This window comes from Neolamprologus brichardi, chromosome 18, assembly GCF_056152115.1.
Source record: "Neolamprologus brichardi isolate AB-2024 chromosome 18, ASM5615211v1, whole genome shotgun sequence".
Classification (NCBI taxonomy): Eukaryota; Metazoa; Chordata; class Actinopteri; order Cichliformes; family Cichlidae; genus Neolamprologus; species Neolamprologus brichardi.
The window spans coordinates 30191616-30211920 of record NC_142121.1 but is presented as its reverse complement, the minus strand read 5'-3'; the positions used below and the strand labels follow the sequence as shown (position 1 = coordinate 30211920).

Below are 20305 nucleotides of genomic sequence, written 5' to 3'. Positions count from 1 at the left end.
GAGAGATATAATCTCTCCAGCGTGTCCTGGGTCTGCCCCGGGGCCTCCTCCCGGTGGGACATGCCTGGAACACCTCACCCAGGAGGCGCCCAGGGGGCATCCTTACCAGATGCCCAAACCACCTCAGCTGGCTCCTTTCGATGTGGAGAAGCAGCGGCTCTACTCTGAGCCCCTCCCGGATGGCCGAACTTCTCACCCTATCTCTAAGGGAGATGCCAGCCACCCTTCGGAGGAAGCTCATTTCCGCCGCTTGTATCCGCGATCTCGTCCTTTCGGTCACTACCCACAGCTCGTGGCCATAGGTGAGGGTAGGGACGTAGATCGACCGGTAAATTGAGAGCTTCGCTTTTACACTCAGCTCCCTCTTCACCACGACGGACCGGTGCAGCGTCTGCATTACTGCAGCTGCAGCCCCAATCCGTCTGTCGATCTCCGGCTCCCTTCTCCCATCACTCGCGAACAAGACCCCGAGATACTTGAACTCCTCCACTTGGGGCAGGACCTCATCCCCGACCCGGAGTGGGCACTCCACCCTTTTCCGGCTGAGAACCATGGCCTCAGATTTGGAGGTGCTGATCCTCATTCCCGCTGCTTCACACTCGGCTGCGAACCGCTCCAGTGCGAGCTGGAGGCCCTCACCCGATGAAGCCAACAGAACCACATCATCCGCAAAAATCAGAGATGAGATCCTGAGGCCACCAAAGCGAAAGCCCTCCGCCACTTGGCTGCGCCTAGAAATCCTGTCCATAAAAATTATGAACAGAACCGGTGACAAAGGGCAGCCCTGGCGGAGCCCATCACCCACCGGGAACGAGTCCGACTTATTGCCGGCAATGCGAACCAAGCTCTTGCAACGGTTGTATAGGGATCGAATGGCCCGTAGCAATGGGCCAGATACCCCATACTCCCGCAACACCTCCCACAGGACACCCCGAGGGACACGGTCGAATGCCTTCTCCAAGTCCACAAAACACATGTAGACTGGTTGGGCAAACTCCCATGCACCCTCAAGTATCCTCGAGAGGATGAAGAGCTGGTCCAGTGTTCCGCGACCAGGACGAAAACCGCATTGTTCCTCCTGCATCAGAGGTTCGACTAGCGGACGAACTCTCCTTTCCAGCACCCTGGCATAGACTTTCCCGGGGAGGCTGAGGAGTGTGATCCCCCTGTAGTTGGAACACACCCTCCGGTCCCCCTTCTTAAAGATGGGGACCACCACCCCGGTCTGCCAATCCACGGGTACTGCCCCTGATCTCCACGCAACATTGCAGAGGCGTGTCAGCCAGGACAGCCCTACAACGTCCAGAGCCTTCAGGAACTCGGGGTGGACCTCATCAACACCAGGGGCTCTGCCACCAAGGAGTTGTTTAACTGCCTCAGTGACCTCGCCCCCAGAAATTGGCGGGTCATTCCCCTCATCCCCAGACTCTGCTTCCTCCTTGGAAGACGCGTCAGTGGGATTAAGGAGGTCCTCGAAGTATTCCTTCCACCGCCTGACAATTTTCTCAGTCGACGTCAGCAGCGCTCCGCCAGCACTATACACAGTGCAGGTAGAGCACCGCTTTCCCCTCCTGAGACGCCTGACGGTTTGCCAGAACCTCTTCGAGGCAGTCCGAAAGTCTTTTTCCATGGCCTCTCCGAACTCCTCCCACACCCGAGTTTTTGCTTCAGCCACTGCCCGAGCCGCATTCCGCTTGGCCTGTCGATACCTGTCGGCTGCCTCCGGAGTCCCACAGGCTAACCAAGCCCGATAGGACTCCTTCTTCAGCCTGGTGGCTCCCTTCACCTCTGGTGTCCACCATTTGGTTCGGGGATTACCACCACGGCAGGCACCAACCACCTTGCGGCCGCAGCTCAATGCAGCAGCTTCGGCAATGGAGGCGCTGAACATGGTCCATTCGGACTCAATGTTCCCCGCCTCCCTCGGAATGCTGTTGAAGCTCTGCCGGAGGTGTGCGTTGAAGATCTCGCGGACTGGGGCCTCTGCTAGTCGTTCCCAGCACACCCTCACTACGCGTTTAGGTGCACCAGGTCTGTCCAGCGTCCTCCCCCGCCACCTGATCCAACTCACCACCAGGTGGTGATCAGTTGACAGCTCAGCCCCTCTCTTTACCCGAGTGTCCAGAACATATGGTCGCAGGTCTGGTGATACGATTACAAAATCGATCATCGACCTACGGCCTAGAGCGTCCTGGTGCCACGTGCACTTATGGACACTCTTATGTTCGAACAAGGTGTTCGTTATGGCCAAACTGTGATTAGCACAGAAGTCCAATAACAAAGCACCGCTCGGGTTCAGATCAGGGAGGCCGTTCCTCCCAATCACGCCCCTCCAGGTCTCGCTGTCGTTACCCACGTGAGCATTGAAGTCTCCCAGCAGGACAACAGAGTCTCCAGGTGGAGCACCTTCCAGCACCCCCCCCAGGGACTCTAAGAAGGCTGGGTACTCCAAACTGCCACTCGGCGCATAAGCGCAGATGACAGTCAGGACCCGTTCCCCGACCCTAAGGCGCAGGGAACAAACCCTCTCGTCCACCGGGAAAAACCCCAACGTACCGGCAGCAAGCCGAGGGGATATTAGAATACCCACCCCAGCCCGCCGCCTCTCACCAGGGGCAACTCCAGACTGAGACAGAGTCCAGCCCCTCTCCAGGAGACTGGTTCCAGAGCCCAAGCTGTGCGTAGAGGTGAGCCCGACTATATCTAGCCGGTACCTCTCAACCTCACGCACTAACTCAGGCTCCTTCCCCACCAGAGAGGTGACATTCCATGTCCCTATTGCCAGTCTTGGCAGCCGGGGGTCAGTCCGCCAGGGCCTCCGCTCCTGGCCGCCACCCGGCACACAATGCACCCGACCCCTATGGCGCCTCCTGCGGGTGGTGGGCCTGCGGGAGGATGGGCCCATGTCTCCTCTTCGGGCTGTGCCCGGCCGGGCCCCATGGACTAAGGCCCGGCCACCAGACGCTCGCCCTCGGGCACCCTCCCCGGGCCTGGCTCCAGGGCGGGGCCCCGGTAACCCTATCCCGGCCAGGGTAAACTGTTCCCTCTGTGTTTTTTTTCATAGGGGTCTTCTGAATCGCTCTTTGTCTGGTCCCTCACCCAGGACCAATTTGCCATGGGAGACCCTACCAGGGGGCAAAAGCCCCCAGACAACATAGCCCCTGGGATCCCTGGGACACACAAACCCCTCCACCACGATAAGGTTGCGATTCCATTAAACCCCAAATAAGAAGAAACAGTCTCCGGTATCGTAGCCGTGTCCAAATTCAGGGGCCAAATCCTTCGGAGGCATACTTGCCAACCTTGAGACCTCAGAATTAGGGAGACATTCAAAAGAGCTGTTGGGAGGGGGGGGGGGGACTGGTATATATCGGATAAAATAAGTTAAATGGCACCGTTATTATTGTCCCGCCGGAAATTCTTGACCATCTGACACGTCTGTTTAATCAGTTTTCTGTGTGACGTTTATTCAGCTGTGTGAAAACCCCGGAGGAACCCGCCCGATGGATTAAATAAAACTTGATTAATCTAAGCTAATAACTTTAATCTCAGCCAAACCGATTTACTCACAAACAAATAAAACACTGAAAAAGGCCAAACAATAACATGTTTAAGTTATTTAAGTATTTATGTTAAGTATTTATATTAAGTACTTGTATTTCATGTTTAACCTGAGTAGCGAAAGACCGTGGGGGTTTGAAAACGATGTGCCGGGAGTTTGCCGTTCTCTTCGGCTCAGATATTTGAAGTTTACACAGCTACATTCTCGCCTGAAAATATGTTAAGTTTATTTTGTGACCCAGAAAGAGAAATAAGAGTAATACTAAAACTAAGTAGCTGCAGTAGTAGTAATATATAGCACTTTTCAAGGCAATTCCTCTATTCATTCACTCTCGCATTCACACACTGGTGGAGGCAAGCTACAGTTGTAGCCACAGCTGCCCTGGGGCAGACTGACAGAAGCGAGGCTGCAGGTGTGGCAAGGCATACAGACCATTACCAACTACAAAGGATGTTCTGTGACACTTGGGGGCTCAGGCGCGGGGCTAGTGGAAGAGCTGAACAGCTTTTTTGCCCGTTTTGAGTCTCAAATACAGCACTCAGCCACACCACTCCAACGACCACAATAACCCACACCAGCCTCTAGCAATCCCCGACTCACGCTTGAGACACAGGATGTGAGACGTGTACTCTGTGCAGGGAACCCTAGGCAGGCCCCGATGGAGTACCCGGGAAGGTCCTCAAAGCATGTGCTGAGCAGCTAGCACAGGTCTTCACTGACATCTTCAACCTTGTCTCTGGAACAAGCAGTCATTCCACCCTGCCTGAAATCTGCCATAATCATCCCTATCTTCAAAAAGTCACCCATAACCAGTCTCAATGACTTCCGTCCAATTGCACTAACCCCTGTCATCACCAAGTGCTTTGAGAAACTGGTTTTGGGGCACATCAGAACCTGCCTCACCCCCACTCTGGACCCACACCAATTCGCATTATGAGAATGAATCAGATTAACCATAGCCATCGCACTCCACACAGCACTGAGCCACCTGGAACAACAGGGGAGCTATGTCAGAATGCTCTTCATTGACTTCAGCTCTGCCTTTAACACAATAATACCAGACATTTTGCTCACCAAGTTAGCCAACCTCCCGCCATCCACCTGCTCTTGGATAAAGGACTTCCTGGTCAACAGACCCCAGCGGGTGAAACTGGGTCCTCACCTCTCTTCCCCTCGCACTCTCAGCACCGGCTCTCCCCAGGGCTAAGCCCACTTATCTACACTGCGGTCAAGTGAGCCCTCACTTACGAAGTCACAGTCAAGCTAGCCGCACCACCAGCCGCACCGAAAATGTGGTTGCACTACTATTACGCATATTACGGTATAGGTGAAGCCCAGTTTAGAAACGCAGTCTTTTGTGTCCTGGCACTATTTTACTTCACAATCCACTCCCAGTTTTATTGTATCTCCACTTTCCCCCCTGTGATTCACAGCCCAAATTACTGTATGCTTCAGAGAAAATTAACAATAAAATTTACACAATTTACTCTACTGTACTTTTAATGTCCTCATTTTGAGCTCAGATTACAGGAAAACTGTAAGAGGTGACACAGATATTTCACTGGATTCTGACTCTGGGTGACCCCCACTCTGCACCCTGTCATCCACAGCCAAAATTACTGTATGGTTTTCCTGAAAATTGATAGTAAACTTTGCACAATTTACTGTACTGTACTCTATATATTCTCATCTTTGACCTCAGATTACAGGAAAACTGTAAGAGGTGACGCAGATATCTCACTGGATTATGACTCTGGCTGACCCCCACTCTGCACCCTGTGATCCACAGCAAAAATTACTGTACGGTTTTCCAGAAAATTGATCGTAAACTTCACACAATTTACTCTGCTGTAATTTTAATATCCTCATCTTTGACCTCAGATTACAGGAAAACTGTAAGAGGTGACGCAGATATTTCACTGGATTCTGACTCTGGGTGACCCCCACTCTGCACCCTGTGATCCACAGCAAAAATTATTGTACGGTTTTCCTGAAAATTGATAGTAAACTTTGCACAATTTACTCTACTGTACTCTACATATTCTCATCTTTGACCTCAGATTACAGGAAAACTGTAAGAGGTGACGCAGATATCTCACTGGATTATGACTCTGGCTGACCCCCACTCTGCACCCTGTGATCCACAGCAAAAATTACTGTACGGTTTTCCAGAAAATTGATCGTAAACTTCACGCAATTCACTCTACTGTAATTTTAATATCCTCATCTTTGACCTCAGATTACAGGAAAACTGTAAGAGGTGACGCAGATATTTCACTGGATTCTGACTCTGGGTGACCCCCACTCTGCACCCTGTGATCCACAGCAAAAATTATTGTACGGTTTTCCTGAAAATTGATAGTAAACTTTGCACAATTTACTCTACTGTACTCTACATATTCTCATCTTTGACCTCAGATTACAGGAAAACTGTAAGAGGATATTTTCACTGGATTCTGAATCTAGGCCATCTCCACTGGCCTAGAGACCTGTGATACTTCTTGCAAGCCTTTCAGACTGATCTGGTAAGAGCATTTGGTAATCGGGCCTACAACATGCCTGTCATGTTCATGTGTGATGGATCCCTGGTACTCCTCCGATCCATTTCTATGACATTCTGCAGAACAAGTCTAGAGGATCTGCTGCAGAAGTACTATGTCTTACTGAGTGGCCAGCAATTCAACATTCCCATTCTTCATTGATGTTTGAGCCATGTCATGAAAAATGCCAAGGACCTTTGTAAAAAAACATTTATATCAATAATTAAAAAAGAATACAAGATTTGTAATGTAAAGGTCCTACTAACAGTGATTTCATTCATTCATTTTCCCAGCATCCCAGAGAACTACAGGCTTGGAATGCATGTGTTTGGGCTCCTTGCATGCTGTGATAACTTAAAAGACATGGATGATGTTGTCCATAGTGCAGCAATAGTGTTTTGCAGTCCTTGTAGTGGAAGGAACGTAACAAAACACTACAACAACTTGAAAATCCTTATGCAAAAACGGGGGACCCTGGATTTGGATGAAAAGACTGTGATTGCTGAAGATTACAAGGTTAGCTAAGATTTATTTTTTAAGTAACCATATTAATAACTTTTTTACTTGTGTCTGTTGCAAATGAATTAATGAATTCACATTATTTTAAAAATATATATTTTAAACCACAATAACATTTTACATAATTAATTTTTCTTTGGTTTGATAACTTGCTGAATATATATATATATATATATAAATATGGCGCACTGACAGAGGCGAGGCTGCCGCCACCGGGCCTTCTGACCATATGGTGTGCCTCCACATGGGATGTGACAATAAAAGTGATTTGATTTGATTCATTCTCATAGACAGTAGTGTTTGGGATCAGCTTTCTTTCCTTTAGCGCAGATTCAGCATGTCGGCCCAAAATGCAATGAGGAGCAATCAAACAGCCATTCATGAGATTCTGTCCGGAGACTACGGGCTTATTCTAAACCAAGTTTATGAGAATAACCTGATCACTCAATGGGACTACGAGAATCATAAACGCATCAACAACGCAAATGTGGAGACACACGTCAGTGAGCTCGTGGATAAGATCATGAATAAAGGAGAAGATAAATGTAAAGACTTCCTGAACCTCCTGCAAACCGATGGTGCCATTAAAGAAACTTTCCCTCAGCTGACAAGTTTACAACTGAGTTGTACCCCCCTTTTATCCGAGCCAGTCCAAGTGTCTTCATGTCAGCACGGTAACACACACGTAACACTGTATAGAAACGCTGTGTCTCCTGTTGTGTTTGGTTGTTTAACTCAGTTTTATTGTTCTTCCCTCAGATGTTCTGCCACAATTTGGGAATATGTCAAAGGTGAGATGCTGATGCAGAAACAGCCTCCTACGTGACATCGCTTGAGACAGATATGTAGATGAAATTCTGTGGTTACGCAGCCTGTAGTAACACATGTAAAGTGTTGGTGTCCACTCTTTAGGACAGGGATGGGCAATTCCAGGCCTCGAGGGCCAGTATCCTGCAGATTTAAGATGTGTTTTTCATCCAACACAGCTGATTCAAATGGCTGAATGACCTCCACAACGTGTCTTGTAATTCTCTAGAGGCCTCGTAATGAACTAATAATTTCATTCAGGTGTGTTAACCCGGAGTGATATCTAAAACCTGCAGGAAACCGGCCCTCGAGGCCTGGAGTTGCCCACTCCTGCTTTTGGATGTTTATCAAACTTCTTGGATGGTAAAGCAAGAAGAGGAACAGATAAAGATGCCTGTACATTTTAGGGGCTGATTTTTTATTTATTTTTTTTTGTTAATATCTGGTGCTTAAATATTTTTCTCTAATTACATTTTCTGCAGAAAGCTTGGCAGAGGTGTTCAGCTGTCTGGGCTTCAGAGTGCTGATGTGTAAAGACCTGACCAAGGATCAGGTGGATCAGGCACTGACGTGTGTCGCTTTACTAGCAGACATGTCTCAGCTGCAGAAGTTCAACTTTAAAGAGTGGGATGGCAGCAGCTTTGTTGATTCTCAGCAGGTTCTTGAGCACGGTGATGCTTTCAAATCCTACTTTTGTGGTATTGTCAATACCAGACACACCCTGCTTCAGAACCTATCAAGAGCTATTGGATTTCACGGCTCGTTCATTCCCCAATCAAAAATCAATTCCTTCTGCAGCTGATTATCTAACAGCAGAACAAGAAATCCTTCGTCAAGCACAAGTGGACAGTTTCCGTGAAGATTTAACCCGTTTACAGTCAGACAAACCCCTCTCATCCGACAGCCGTCTATTGTGTTTGTCACCAGTGTTGTGCAGGAATTCTGGACTTATCCATGTAGGAGGCCGACTACAGCAAAGCCCAGACTTGGAGTTGAATGTCATTCACCCAATAGTACTCAATCCTGCTCATCAGTGACCAAATTAATCATACAACATTATGATGACAAACTGCATCATGCTGGTTCAGAAAGACTTTTTGCTTAACTACGTCGGAAATTTTGGATTCTCAGAGGAAGGGAAGCAGTATGCAGTCATCAGTATAGCTGCGCTGCATGTAGAAATGCAGAAATGGAGATCATCGTTCCAAAAATGTCAGACTTGCCTGCTGCTCGTCTTAGGTTATTCAAACCACCTTTCTACTCCACAGGAATAGACTGCTTTGGACCATACATGGTCAAGACCGGCTGTCTATTGGAGAAAAGGTGGGGGATAATATTCAAATGTCTCACGACTTAGTGTATACATCTTGACCTCCTAAAGAAGCATGGATACCGACTCCTTCCTCATGGCCCTCCAACGATTCATTTCTCGACGGGGAACACCCTTGGAAATTATATGTGATCAAGGAACTAACTTCAAAGGAGGAGATAAGGAACTACGGGCCGCTTTTAACAACCTTGCTCCGACTCTACAGCAGGTCCTGATGACTAAGAGAATCCATTTCAAATTCAATCCCCCGCATGCACCCCATTTCGGTGGAGCCTGGGAGAGGGAAATACATTCTGTGAAGAATGCTCTGAAGAGAACCACTGGTGTACAAATGGTCTCTGAAGAGGTCTTAAGAACTTAACTCAAAATCCCCAGGCTATGTATCTTCAGACATTGCGGATATTGATCCCATAACCCCGAACCTTCTCATTATGGGCCGACATGATTCGTCACTTCCCTTGTTATCCTATTCTGATTCTGATCTCCTAGGTCGAAGACGATGGCGACATGCACAAATATTGGCAGATCCCTTCTGGCGGAACTTCATAAAAGACTATCTACCATCCCTCCAAAGAAGACACAAATGGCAGAAGGAAAACCCAGATCTCACACTGAACTCTGTCGCAGTGATCATGGATTCACGCCTTCTACGTGCCCTCTGGCCCGTAGGAAGAGTGACACGCCTCCTGAAAAGCCCAGATGACCGCGTCAGAACCATAGAAGTCTTAGCACAGGATAAAACCTATATCCGACCTGTCTCCTGTCTGATCTCCCTGCCCCCGCTTCCTGATGAAGACTGATTCTGATCATATCAACATAATGCTAATAGAAATATGGGGGCGGCTGTTGTAAAGACCCACCTTTTAGCACATCCCAGCACACCCACTCACTTCTGGTGAAGTGAGTGGGTGTGCTGGGATGTGCTAAAAGGTGGGTGAACTTGTTTAGTTCTCTCACCTTTGATTGGGTGTGGTGCTTGTCCTTAACTGCACTCACTCTTTTAAGGACTGCATTCACTTTTAGCTCACTCTTTCTTCACTCCCACACAGGGCGGCAGTGGAAGTTAGATTCTGTTTGGGTTTTTGATTTCATGTATTGTTTAAGGTAATGAGTAACTTAAATCTCTGTGTTCTTTCAGCATTGGCAGTCCATGTGTATCTTTCCTTTATTGATTCTGAGAATAAAAGGAGAACCCTGTGAATGATTGGTGACTGCTTATTCTCATTCTAATCGGATGAACCAATGATGATGACGACTTAAACTCTGAGCCTTCCTTCCTTCATAACGATCACCTTAAAGCACTTGTTGCAGGCTGCTGAGTTTGCATCATTTGTTGTGAAGTACAGCCAGACTTTTGACCGCTTCGCCTTGGGCATTTTTAATCTGTAGCTCTGCTCTAAAAGAACGTACGTACCTGGGCCCGCCTACTATCCTTGGAAAGGTAAAATGATTGGCTAGAGTCCAAAGTGTATGACATCTCAAGAAAAAAAAAAGCACCGAAATAAAGCACCGAAATGTGCGCTGCTTTTCGGTCTGGTTACTACCGTTTATGTCAGAACCGGTACCGGTACTCATCCCTACCCAGGAGTGATCAGCTGACCAAAATTACTCCAAGAATGCATCAATGACTCATCCAGACAGTCAAAGAAGAAGCCAAAACATTTTCTAAAGAACCGCAGGCCTCACCTGGCTCAGTTAAGGTCAGAGCTCATGATTCAACAAAAAGAAAGAGAATGAGCAAAAATGGCCTTCACAGGAGAGTTCAAGGAGAAAATCACTGCTGACTGAAGGCTCGTCTAACATTTACCAAAATCATCTGAATGATCCCCAAGACCTTTGTGAAAAACGTCTGTGGGCTAACGAGACAAAAGTTAAAATGCATGAACGTTTTAAAACCTGTTGCATGTGGCATGAACTTTAATAGAACTTAAATCAGACTGAGATACTTTAAACCTGCTGTTCATGCTGGAAAACCCTCAGAGGTGGCTGAATTAAAACAATTCTGCAAAGAAGAGTGGGACAAAATTCCTATGCAGACATGTGAAAAACTCATTCTCAGTCTTGCTGCCAAGGGTGGCACAGCCAGTTATTAGAGTTAGGGGACAATAACATTTTCAATTTTTCAATCTTTCCTAAGTCAACCAGCATTTATACTTTGTGGTCTGTGTTAAAATGCAGCCCTACAGTAAAAAAGTGTTAAAGTTTTGTTTCATTTGTGTTTTTCAGTCACAGAAGCCGGTGGAGGAAATTAGATTCTCATCTGGACAGAGTTGATCTTCCTGTCGTTTGTTCATATAAAGAACTATATGCTATGATTTATTTTATGTTTTGCAGGTGAAAGACTTCACGACAGCTGGAAATCTCAATGTGAAAGTTTTTCTGTAAACTGAGAGATCTAGTACTCACAAGCTCCAACTACAGATTTATTTCAAAACAAATAACTGTTGTCTCGTTAAAGTTTTAAACCCAAGGAATTTCATAAAATAAGACTCCACTGTTATGTAATTTTTGTTAGTGCCATTTTTGTTTCATTAGATGCATTTTGTCCTTTCAGATCTCATAGACTAAAAAGATTTCATTGATAAAAATGCCATTTCAAGTAAAACCAGTTCTCCTTTTCCTGTAAAGTTAGTCATGGCTCAGTGTTTTCAGTTTTTATTGTTGCCAAACTGGATCATCCATCTGTTCAGAACGAACCTGTTATAAAATTTTACACTCAAGCAAGCATGCAGACTGGAAGCTTTCCTTAACCCTGCTTTGGATGAGTATACGCTACGTCCGAGGTTTTAAGCTGAAGGTTTAACTATTTCTCTCACTCCCCTGAGCTAAACATTGTGGAAAATTTGTTCCAAAAAAAGCCACACCCAAGATGGACCAAGAATCAGAAACAGATGAACGTGGAAGGAAGAAATCTGCAAAACAAGAATTAAAAGAGATTCAACTGCTATAAAAAGAGTTTGCATGCTGTGGGGAACTGTGGGGTCCCTAAACATTTACTTTGGGCCCTTTTTATTATTTTAAAACTGTAAAAGATGGAAATAAACTAATCCTGCTCAGAACAGTCAAATGTGTCAAGTTTTATGCCTTTTGAAAACCACATTGTCTTTTACTCTCCTAGCTGTTCGCAGTAACTGAAACATGGAGCTCAAAGGGATTTCAAACGTTAAAACATCAGTGTTTATAAGCTATTATGCTATTTAAATGTAGAATATTATTAATATTTGATGAAACTTTGTGTTCTTAATGAAGAACATGTTATGTAATATTAAATTTACAGTCTAAGTTAAATAAATATAATAAATTTTAATTATATTGTATAAATTAATAAACTAATCTGCAAAGCTAGAAGCATCAGAATTTTGAGGCGTTTGAGTCAGTGAGGGTCAAAGGTCACTGAACAAACAAACAAACTGCTCTCCATCATGGACAAGCTTCACTCCCGCTCCACTCCACACTCTCCTTCTCCCACTGATGCCATAAAGAACGCTTCAGGAAATCATTCCATTCTTTAAATATATCTGTATAATAATCCTTCACTCTGTGAACACACCTGTCAGGCACAAGATCCCAAACATATTTTCTATTATAGTTTCATCCAGCTGTTTTTCTTACATTTATAGTGCACATATCATTTATTAATACAATTTGCACAGCTGTCTTACACAATCTCAAGGTTATTTTTACTGTTTTAACTAACTTTGATTTTACTTTCTTTGTTTTTCATCACTGTTGTAAATAGAAATTCCTGCAGTCTCTCATAGTATAAGGCCCTTACTGGGGACCTGTGGCACTTTTATTTTCACTGTGTTGTTATTGTTGTGTATTGTAAACTGCACTATTTTTTCATCCACTAAATTAAAACACGTCCATGAATTAAATGGATTCTTCATTTTGTTGCTTGGGAAGTAAGCAGAAAAACATTTCACTGTACCCTGTTCTCTGGAACACTGACATTATTTTTTCATGACATGGTTCTACTTTGTTGTTATGCAGTTTACATTTTCCTTGTGGATATAAGCTTTCACTTTCAATTTACAGTCATTACACAATCCACTGATTTTTCTGAAATGTTTTATATGCTGGGAAATACATTACTTATACATCTGGACCTTGCTCCCTCTCATTTGTACAAGAGTACGCAGTTCCTAGTTAGCTGGTGCAGCAGCAGTTTAAATTATTATGTTTAGCAAGAAAAGCAAACAAATGGTGCTCAAAAAAGGAAGGAGAACAGAGAGCATGGTGAGTTTATCGCCTTTGGATTTAAGCGGTGGTGTCACTGACTTGTGAGTCCCGAAATATGAAAGTTGTTTGTGTTTCTCTAAAAGACTGAAATGTTGTTGTTAGCACTCATATCTTGAAAATATGCTGTTATACTGTAATAAACGGATGTGATGTATGAGGTGGTTGTGTGGTGGATCATAAATTTGATTAGTTTTGAAGTTGTACATCTCTGTTCCTTACATTTCATGTGGTGCCTTTATTAATGTTTTATTTGTTGCTTTGACTGTTTTTGAATAGAATATGCAGTGGGAATATAGAGGGAGATATGTAGTGAAAGTTTTGCCTGGGTTGATTGTGCGTCGATCCATTGGTAATGCCTCAGGGCTCCAGTAGGTGGGTTCGCGCGCTTCCTCCTTCACTCAATACAGACGAGTGAGAGTGAGAGCTGCGTGTCTGTGCCGTTCTTTCACCTCTCCTCACTATTTCCCCTGTTTAAGGTAACTGTCATGGACAAATCTGTATAAATGTGTGTTACTGTTGATTATTACGTTGTTATCATTGTTCATTGTAGCGAAAGATGTGAATTGCGGACTGTTTTTGGCTGAGAAGTTTCAGTTAATCTCTGTTACTGTGTGTGCTAGTTTTCGCTATTATTCCGCCATATTGTGTGAAGAGTTTTTTTTGTTACTATCTGTTTAGCTTCTGAAACTCAATACAGACGAGTGAGAGTGAGAGCTGCGTGTCTGTGCCGTTCTTTCACCTCTCCTCACTATTTCCCCTGTTTAAGGGCACAACATTTGGAGGCACCGCTGGGATGATTGATTCGAGGACCATCCCTGACCTGTAAGAGAAATCCTCTCGTTGATCATCCCCCCCCAGACGACCCAGGTATCAGAAGGGAGCATAGTAAGGCAGCAGAGACATCGCTAGACCTAAGTTGGTGTCTGTATCCTGAAGTGAAAAGGTGGCCACTAGGGGGCAGTAAAAGCCAACTAAGTCTGATCATTTCTCAACTGACTGCTTGTGCTAACTCCTCTGACAACATGGAGTCTGAATTAGAAAAGCTACAGCTGGAGATTAAAGGAACACTGTATCAACTGACTTTAGAGCAGCTGACTAAATTATGTGATGTACTTCAAATCTCAGGACCAGGAAAAGAGTTTGTGATTAATAGAACGCGCAGTCAGCTAGTCTCGCATTTAGTTAAGCACCTTGAACGCACAGAGCTGGCTACCCGAGAGGACGAAGGTATGTCAGAACTTCTTAATGTCCAGGACATTATAAGTGACATACAAATGGATAAAAAACAAGGTGTGAATGAAACAGTGGATCCAGCTGTTCAGGACCAGGAAAGTAGCCAGGAGGAGATAGAGACATTAAGACTGCTCTTACAACAAAAAGAGGGTGAAATGCAGGACTTGATGAGGAATAGCACGAATCCTGCCTTAAGTCCTCGCACCCCAGTGAGAAACATTGTTCCAACAGCACCAAACAGTTCCATGTGGCGCAAAGAATTTAAGATATCAGGCCAAATAGGAGAGCCGGGGCAAAAAGACAGGCTGACATTCTCCAGTCTGGCCAGACAAATTGAAAGCGGGATCAATAGGGGCTACCCAGAATCAGAAATCACTGATGCTGTAATTCGTGCTATCACGCCAGGCTTGCAGCTAAGGAGTTATCTTGAAGGAAAAGAAAACCTCACATTACCTGCTCTTAGGAGAATCCTCAGGTCTCATTACCAGGAGAAAGGTGCCACAGAGTTATACAAACAACTTACCTCTGAGGTTCAGAGTAGTAAAGAGACACCCCAAAATTTCTTGATCAGGACAATGGACTTGAGACAGAAAATCCTGTTTGCTTCTCAGGAAGTTGAGTCCAGTCTAAAGTATGATCCAGCACTAGTCCAGAGCCTTTTCATGCATACTGTCCTGACTGGTCTTCAGAATGACAATATTAAAAGTGACCTGCAACCTTACCTCCTGCAAACAAATACTTCAGATGAGTTGTTGCTCGAGAAGGTAAATATTGCAGTCGCAAATGAAAAGGAAAGACAGGACAAAAAGAAACATGCCGCTCCATCACGAGTAACAGCTGTAAATATTGTCCAGTCTAATGATTCCCCAGTGGGAAAGAGAAGCACGGCTCAAGAGAAACCAGCCTCTCTACCCCCTGATCTTCTAACAGAAATAAAGGAAATGCATGCTGACATGGTGCTGCTGAAAGACTTGAGGGCTGAAGTTTCCCAAATCAGAGAAACCATTCAAAAGACAACCCCAGCACCTCAGCAGCCTTTCCCCATTAAGGCTGAACAAAACTGCATGCCATTTTACCACCAGCACCCTCCTGCAGCAGCACAGGAATACCACCCAGCACATGGACCTGGGCAAGTGCATGGGACAGCACAGTTTCAACAAAGATTCGCACCACAGCGATATTATCCCTCACCGCGTTACCGTCCCAGATGTTTTGCATGTGTGCAGGCAGGTGAGGCATATTGCCAGCATTGTTTTAGGTGTGGGAGTAGTGAGCATTTCCGTGCAGGTTGTAAAGCACCTAGACTGACAAAATCAGATAGAGGGAGCCCTTTAAACTAAGGGAGGTTGCTCCCACGGGACATGGGGCAACCGACAGCATTGAAAAGTCCCAATATTGTGCTAACTGTGAGGGAAAAGAAGAGAGTATGAAGTTAAAATGTTGTTCTGTTTGTAAAATAACATTGTATTGCTCAAAAGACTGTCAAGAGACACACTGGTCTGTGCACAAAAGGTACTGTAAGCCATATACATGTTCATCTATTAAGAAACAGGAAATACAGTCAAGTTGCAAACCAAAGTGTAGGAAAAGAAGTAATCCAGTGAAGACGCCTACTGTAAAAGAGCTTGTAGGAGAGAAATGTCTCATTCAGTGCTTTCTGCACAACCAAAGAATCCAGGCACTTTGGGACACAGGTTCACAAATTTGTGCTGTAGATGCAACCTGGAAACAGACCCATTTGCCTGATGTCCAACTAAGAGATATAGCAGAACTAGTAGACCCACTTGAACCACTGCAACTTGAAGCAGCCAATGGGACGGAAATACCATATATTGGTTGGCTCGAGGTAAGCTTCAGACTTACTGCTAATGATGAAGATCTGCTAATACCCATGTTAGTGTTAAAAGGCAACCAACAGTCATGCCCCATAATTGGCTTCAATGTGATCTCACACCTAGTTGCAAACAGAGTACAGGATAAGACAAACAATAAGAATAAAGACAAACTCATGCAGACAGTAAAAGTAGCTTTTCCTCACCTCAGAAAGAGTAGGGCAAGAGCTTTTGTTAATGCAGTGACAGTGGGACAGCCATGTGAGCACAGTGTAAGAACAACAAATGAGAGAGTTGAAGTGCCTAAACAGAGCTCCATCCAAATCGAGTGTCGAGTGCAAGCCCCACCTTTCAAAGAAGATAGAACCCTGATCTTCGAGCCTCATGAGAACCCACAGTGGCCCGAAGGACTCGAGTTCTGTGATACCCTTGTTTTAGTAAAGACTGGTATGACACCAAAAATTGTCATTAGTGTACAAAATCCCACTAGCCATGACATCATACTGCCAAGTAGGACTGTTATTGGAACTGTGCAGTCTGTTGCATCAATATATCCTGCTAATGTATTCAAAACTGACTGCCTCCCTACTGCATCAGTCCGTCCCATCCAGACTAAGAGCTCAGGTGAGAACACACCTAAAAGTGAACATTGGGACCCACCTATCGACTTGACTCACCTGAATGACCACCAGAGACAAGCTGTTAGTCAGATGCTAAGAGAAGAATCAGAGTCATTCTCTAAATCTGATGATGACATAGGCTGTGTTGAAAACTTGCAAATGAACATTTCATTGAAAGATAATGAGCCAGTCACACGGACTTATCTCTCTGTACCAAAACCCTTGTATCAGGAAATGAAAAACTACCTACAGGACCTAATAGCTCAGGGGTGGGTGGAAAAATCAAACTCATCTTACTCCTCTCCGGTAGTCTGTGTGAGAAAAAAAGACGGTACACTGCGCTTGTGTATTGACTACCGAGAGCTGAATAGGAAGACTCACCCAGACCGCCACCCCATTCCCAGAGTACAAGACATCATGGACAACTTAGGTGGCAACACTCTCTTTTCTCTACTGGACCAGGGTAAAGCATACCACCAGGGGTTCATGGGCAAAGACAGTAAACACCTAACAGCTTTTGTGACCCCCTGGGGCCTGTATGAGTGGGTCAGAATCCCATTTGGACTGATGAATGCTCCAGCAGCATTTCAACGCTGCATGGAGGAGTGCTTAGAAGGGTTAAGAGATGAAATATGTGTGCCTTACCTCGATGATGTCCTTGTCTTTAGCAGAACGTTTGAGGATCATGTTGAGGATGTCAGGAAAGTGCTGCGCCGACTCAGGGAGTACAGAATCAAACTCAAACCAAGGAAGTGTGACCTGTTTAGGACAGAAGTGAGGTACCTTGGCAGGATTGTGTCAGCAGAGGGAAGCAGGATAGACCCCGCAGACACTGCTGCTGTAACAGCTTTGAAAAACAAACGGCCAGGTACTGTTGGTGAACTAAGAGCAATGTTGGGCCTACTAAGTTATTACAGACAATACATCAAGGATTTTGCCAGAATTGCAAATCCTCTGTATGACTTGCTCAAGGGACCTGCAGATGCTGAGACCCAGCGAAACACAAGATTAAAGTGGCAAACAAAGCGAAACAGGTCTAGTGTTCCTTCGAGTACACCTATTGAGTGGACCGACATGCACCAGTTAGCACTAGAGCAGCTGATAGACTGTCTAACTCAGCCCCCTGTTCTAGGCTTTCCAGAATTTTCACAGCCATTCACCCTTCACACCGATGCGTCAAACCAGGGATTAGGTGCCGTGTTGTACCAAAAGCAGAATGGTAAGCTTCGTGTGATTGCTTATGGTTCCCGCACTTTAACTGCAGCTGAGAAGAATTACCATCTGCATTCAGGCAAGTTAGAGTTTCTTGCTCTCAAGTGGGCTATCACAGAAAAATTCCGTGATTACCTATATTATGCACCATTCTTCACCGTGTACACCGACAATAATCCACTTACCTATGTACTGTCCACTGCCAAACTGAATGCAACAGGGTGTCGATGGGTAGCAGAACTGGCAGATTTTCACTTCACAATTAAATATCGCCCTGGTAAAGAAAATGTGGACGCAGACATCCTCTCCAGAATGCCGGTAGACATGGAAACGTTTATGAATGAATGCACAGAGGAAATGGCATACGATGTAATTCAATTCAATTCAATTCAATTTTATTTATATAGCGCCAAATCACAACAAATGTCGCCTCAAGGCGCTTCATAGATACAGAGAAAAGCCCAACAATCATATGACCCCCTATGAGCAAGCACTTTGGCGACAGTGGGAAGGAAAAACTCCCTTTTAACAGGAAGAAACCTCCGGCAGAACCAGGCTCAGGGAGGGGCGGCCATCTGCTGCGACCGGTTGGGGTGAGAGAAGGAAGACAGGATAAAAGACATGCTGTGGAAGAGAGACAGAGATTAATAACAGATACGATTCAATACAGAGAGGTCTGTTAACACATAGTGAGTGAGAAAGGTGACTGGAAAGGAAAAACTCAATGCATCATGGGAATCCCCCGGCAGCCTACATCTATTGCAGCATAACTAAGGGAGGATTCAGGGTCACCTGGTCCAGCCCTAACTATATGCTTTAGCAAAAAGGAAAGTTTTAAGCCTAATCTTAAAAGTAGAGATAGTGTCTGTCTCCCGAATCCAAACTGGAAGCTGGTTCCACAGAAGAGGGGCCTGAAAACTGAAGGCTCTCCCTCCCATTCTACTTTTAAATACTCTAGGAACAACAAGTAGGCCTGCAGAGCGGGAGCGAAGTGCTCTAATAGGGTGATATGGTACTACAAGGTCATTAAGATAAGATGGGGCCTGATTATTTAAGACCTTGTATGTGAGGAGCAGGATTTTGAATTCAATTCTGGATTTAACAGGAAGCCAATGAAGGGAAGCCAAAACAGGAGAAATATGCTCTCTCTTTCTAGTCCCTGTCATGGCCTGTCAATTGGAGCAACCACACAGGCAGTGGAAAGGCAGGATGACTCCAATGTGTCATGGTCCATGGGTGTCTCAGTCAGGTGTTCAGCCATGGCCACAGATGTTTCCATCATCCCTCTGACAAAAGGCCAGATCAAACAGGACCAGAGAAGTGATCCTACTATTGGACCTGTAATTCAGTGTAAACTAACACAGGAAAAACCATCACGTTCCGAACTAAGACAACTCAGCCCACAGGTCATATGTCTCCTGAGGGAGTGGGACAAATTGGAGATGGATGAGAATGGGATCTTGCACAGAAAAACAGCAAACAGAAAACAGTTGGTCCTACCAGAAATACACAAAAGTACTGTACTAAAGGAGCTACATGATGAAATGGGCCATCAAGGTGTAGAGAGAACATTGTCACTGATACGGGACCGGTTTTACTGGCCCTATATGCAACGGGAAGTAGAGGATTATGTGACCAGAAGGTGTGTTTGCATAAAACAGAAGAAGCCGTGTCATGAGAGCAGAGCACCACTGACTAATATTGTCACCACTCAACCATTTGAACTTGTCTCAATTGATTTCCTGCACCTTGACAAGTGCAAAGGGGGTTATGAATACATCCTTGTAGTCATTGACCATTTCACACGCTTCGCCCAAGTGTATGCCACAACTTCCAAATCAGGTAAAACGGCTGCAGACAAAATCTTTAATGACTATGCTTTAAGATTTGGCTTTCCAGCACGAATACATCATGATCAAGGTGCTGAATTTGAAAATCATCTGTTTGCACAACTGAAAAACTACTGTGGAGTTGCTGGGTCCAGGACTACTCCCTACCATCCCCAAGGGAATGGACAAGTGGAGCGGTTTAATAGGACACTACTCCAGATGCTGAAAACACTCTCAGAGAGTCAGAAAACTAACTGGAAGGACTCGCTTAACAAACTGATTTATGCCTATAATTGTACCCGCAGCGAGGTAACTGGATTTTCCCCTTTTTACTTGTTATACGGACGCTCCCCACGATTGCCAATCGACATGCTGTTCAGCTTGACCTCAGAACAAGGAGATGGCAATCACTACATGACTACATGGTAAAATGGAAACAAGGCATGGAAGAAGCATATGAGATCACGAGAGAAAACGCTCATAGCAAGGTGAAGAGCTCAGTATTACAGCCAGGTGATCGTATTTTAATAAGGAACATGACACCTCGAGGAGGTCCAGGCAAGCTGAGGAACCACTGGG

The 20305-nt window shown here is 45.2% G+C and overlaps 1 protein-coding gene across 1 annotated transcript in view; it reads left to right on the top strand.

Moving 5' to 3' along the window:
• Nucleotides 1–6958: 6958 nt before the first annotated feature.
• LOC148097802 (caspase-8-like) overlaps nt 6959–20305 on the top strand; it is a 48887-nt gene continuing 35540 nt past the window's right edge. The window contains exons 1-2 of the mRNA XM_087831535.1: nt 6959–7295; nt 14323–14332. Of these exons, the coding sequence (XP_087687661.1) occupies nt 6959–7295; nt 14323–14332 (347 nt within the window). The remainder of the gene's footprint in view (nt 7296–14322; nt 14333–20305) is intronic.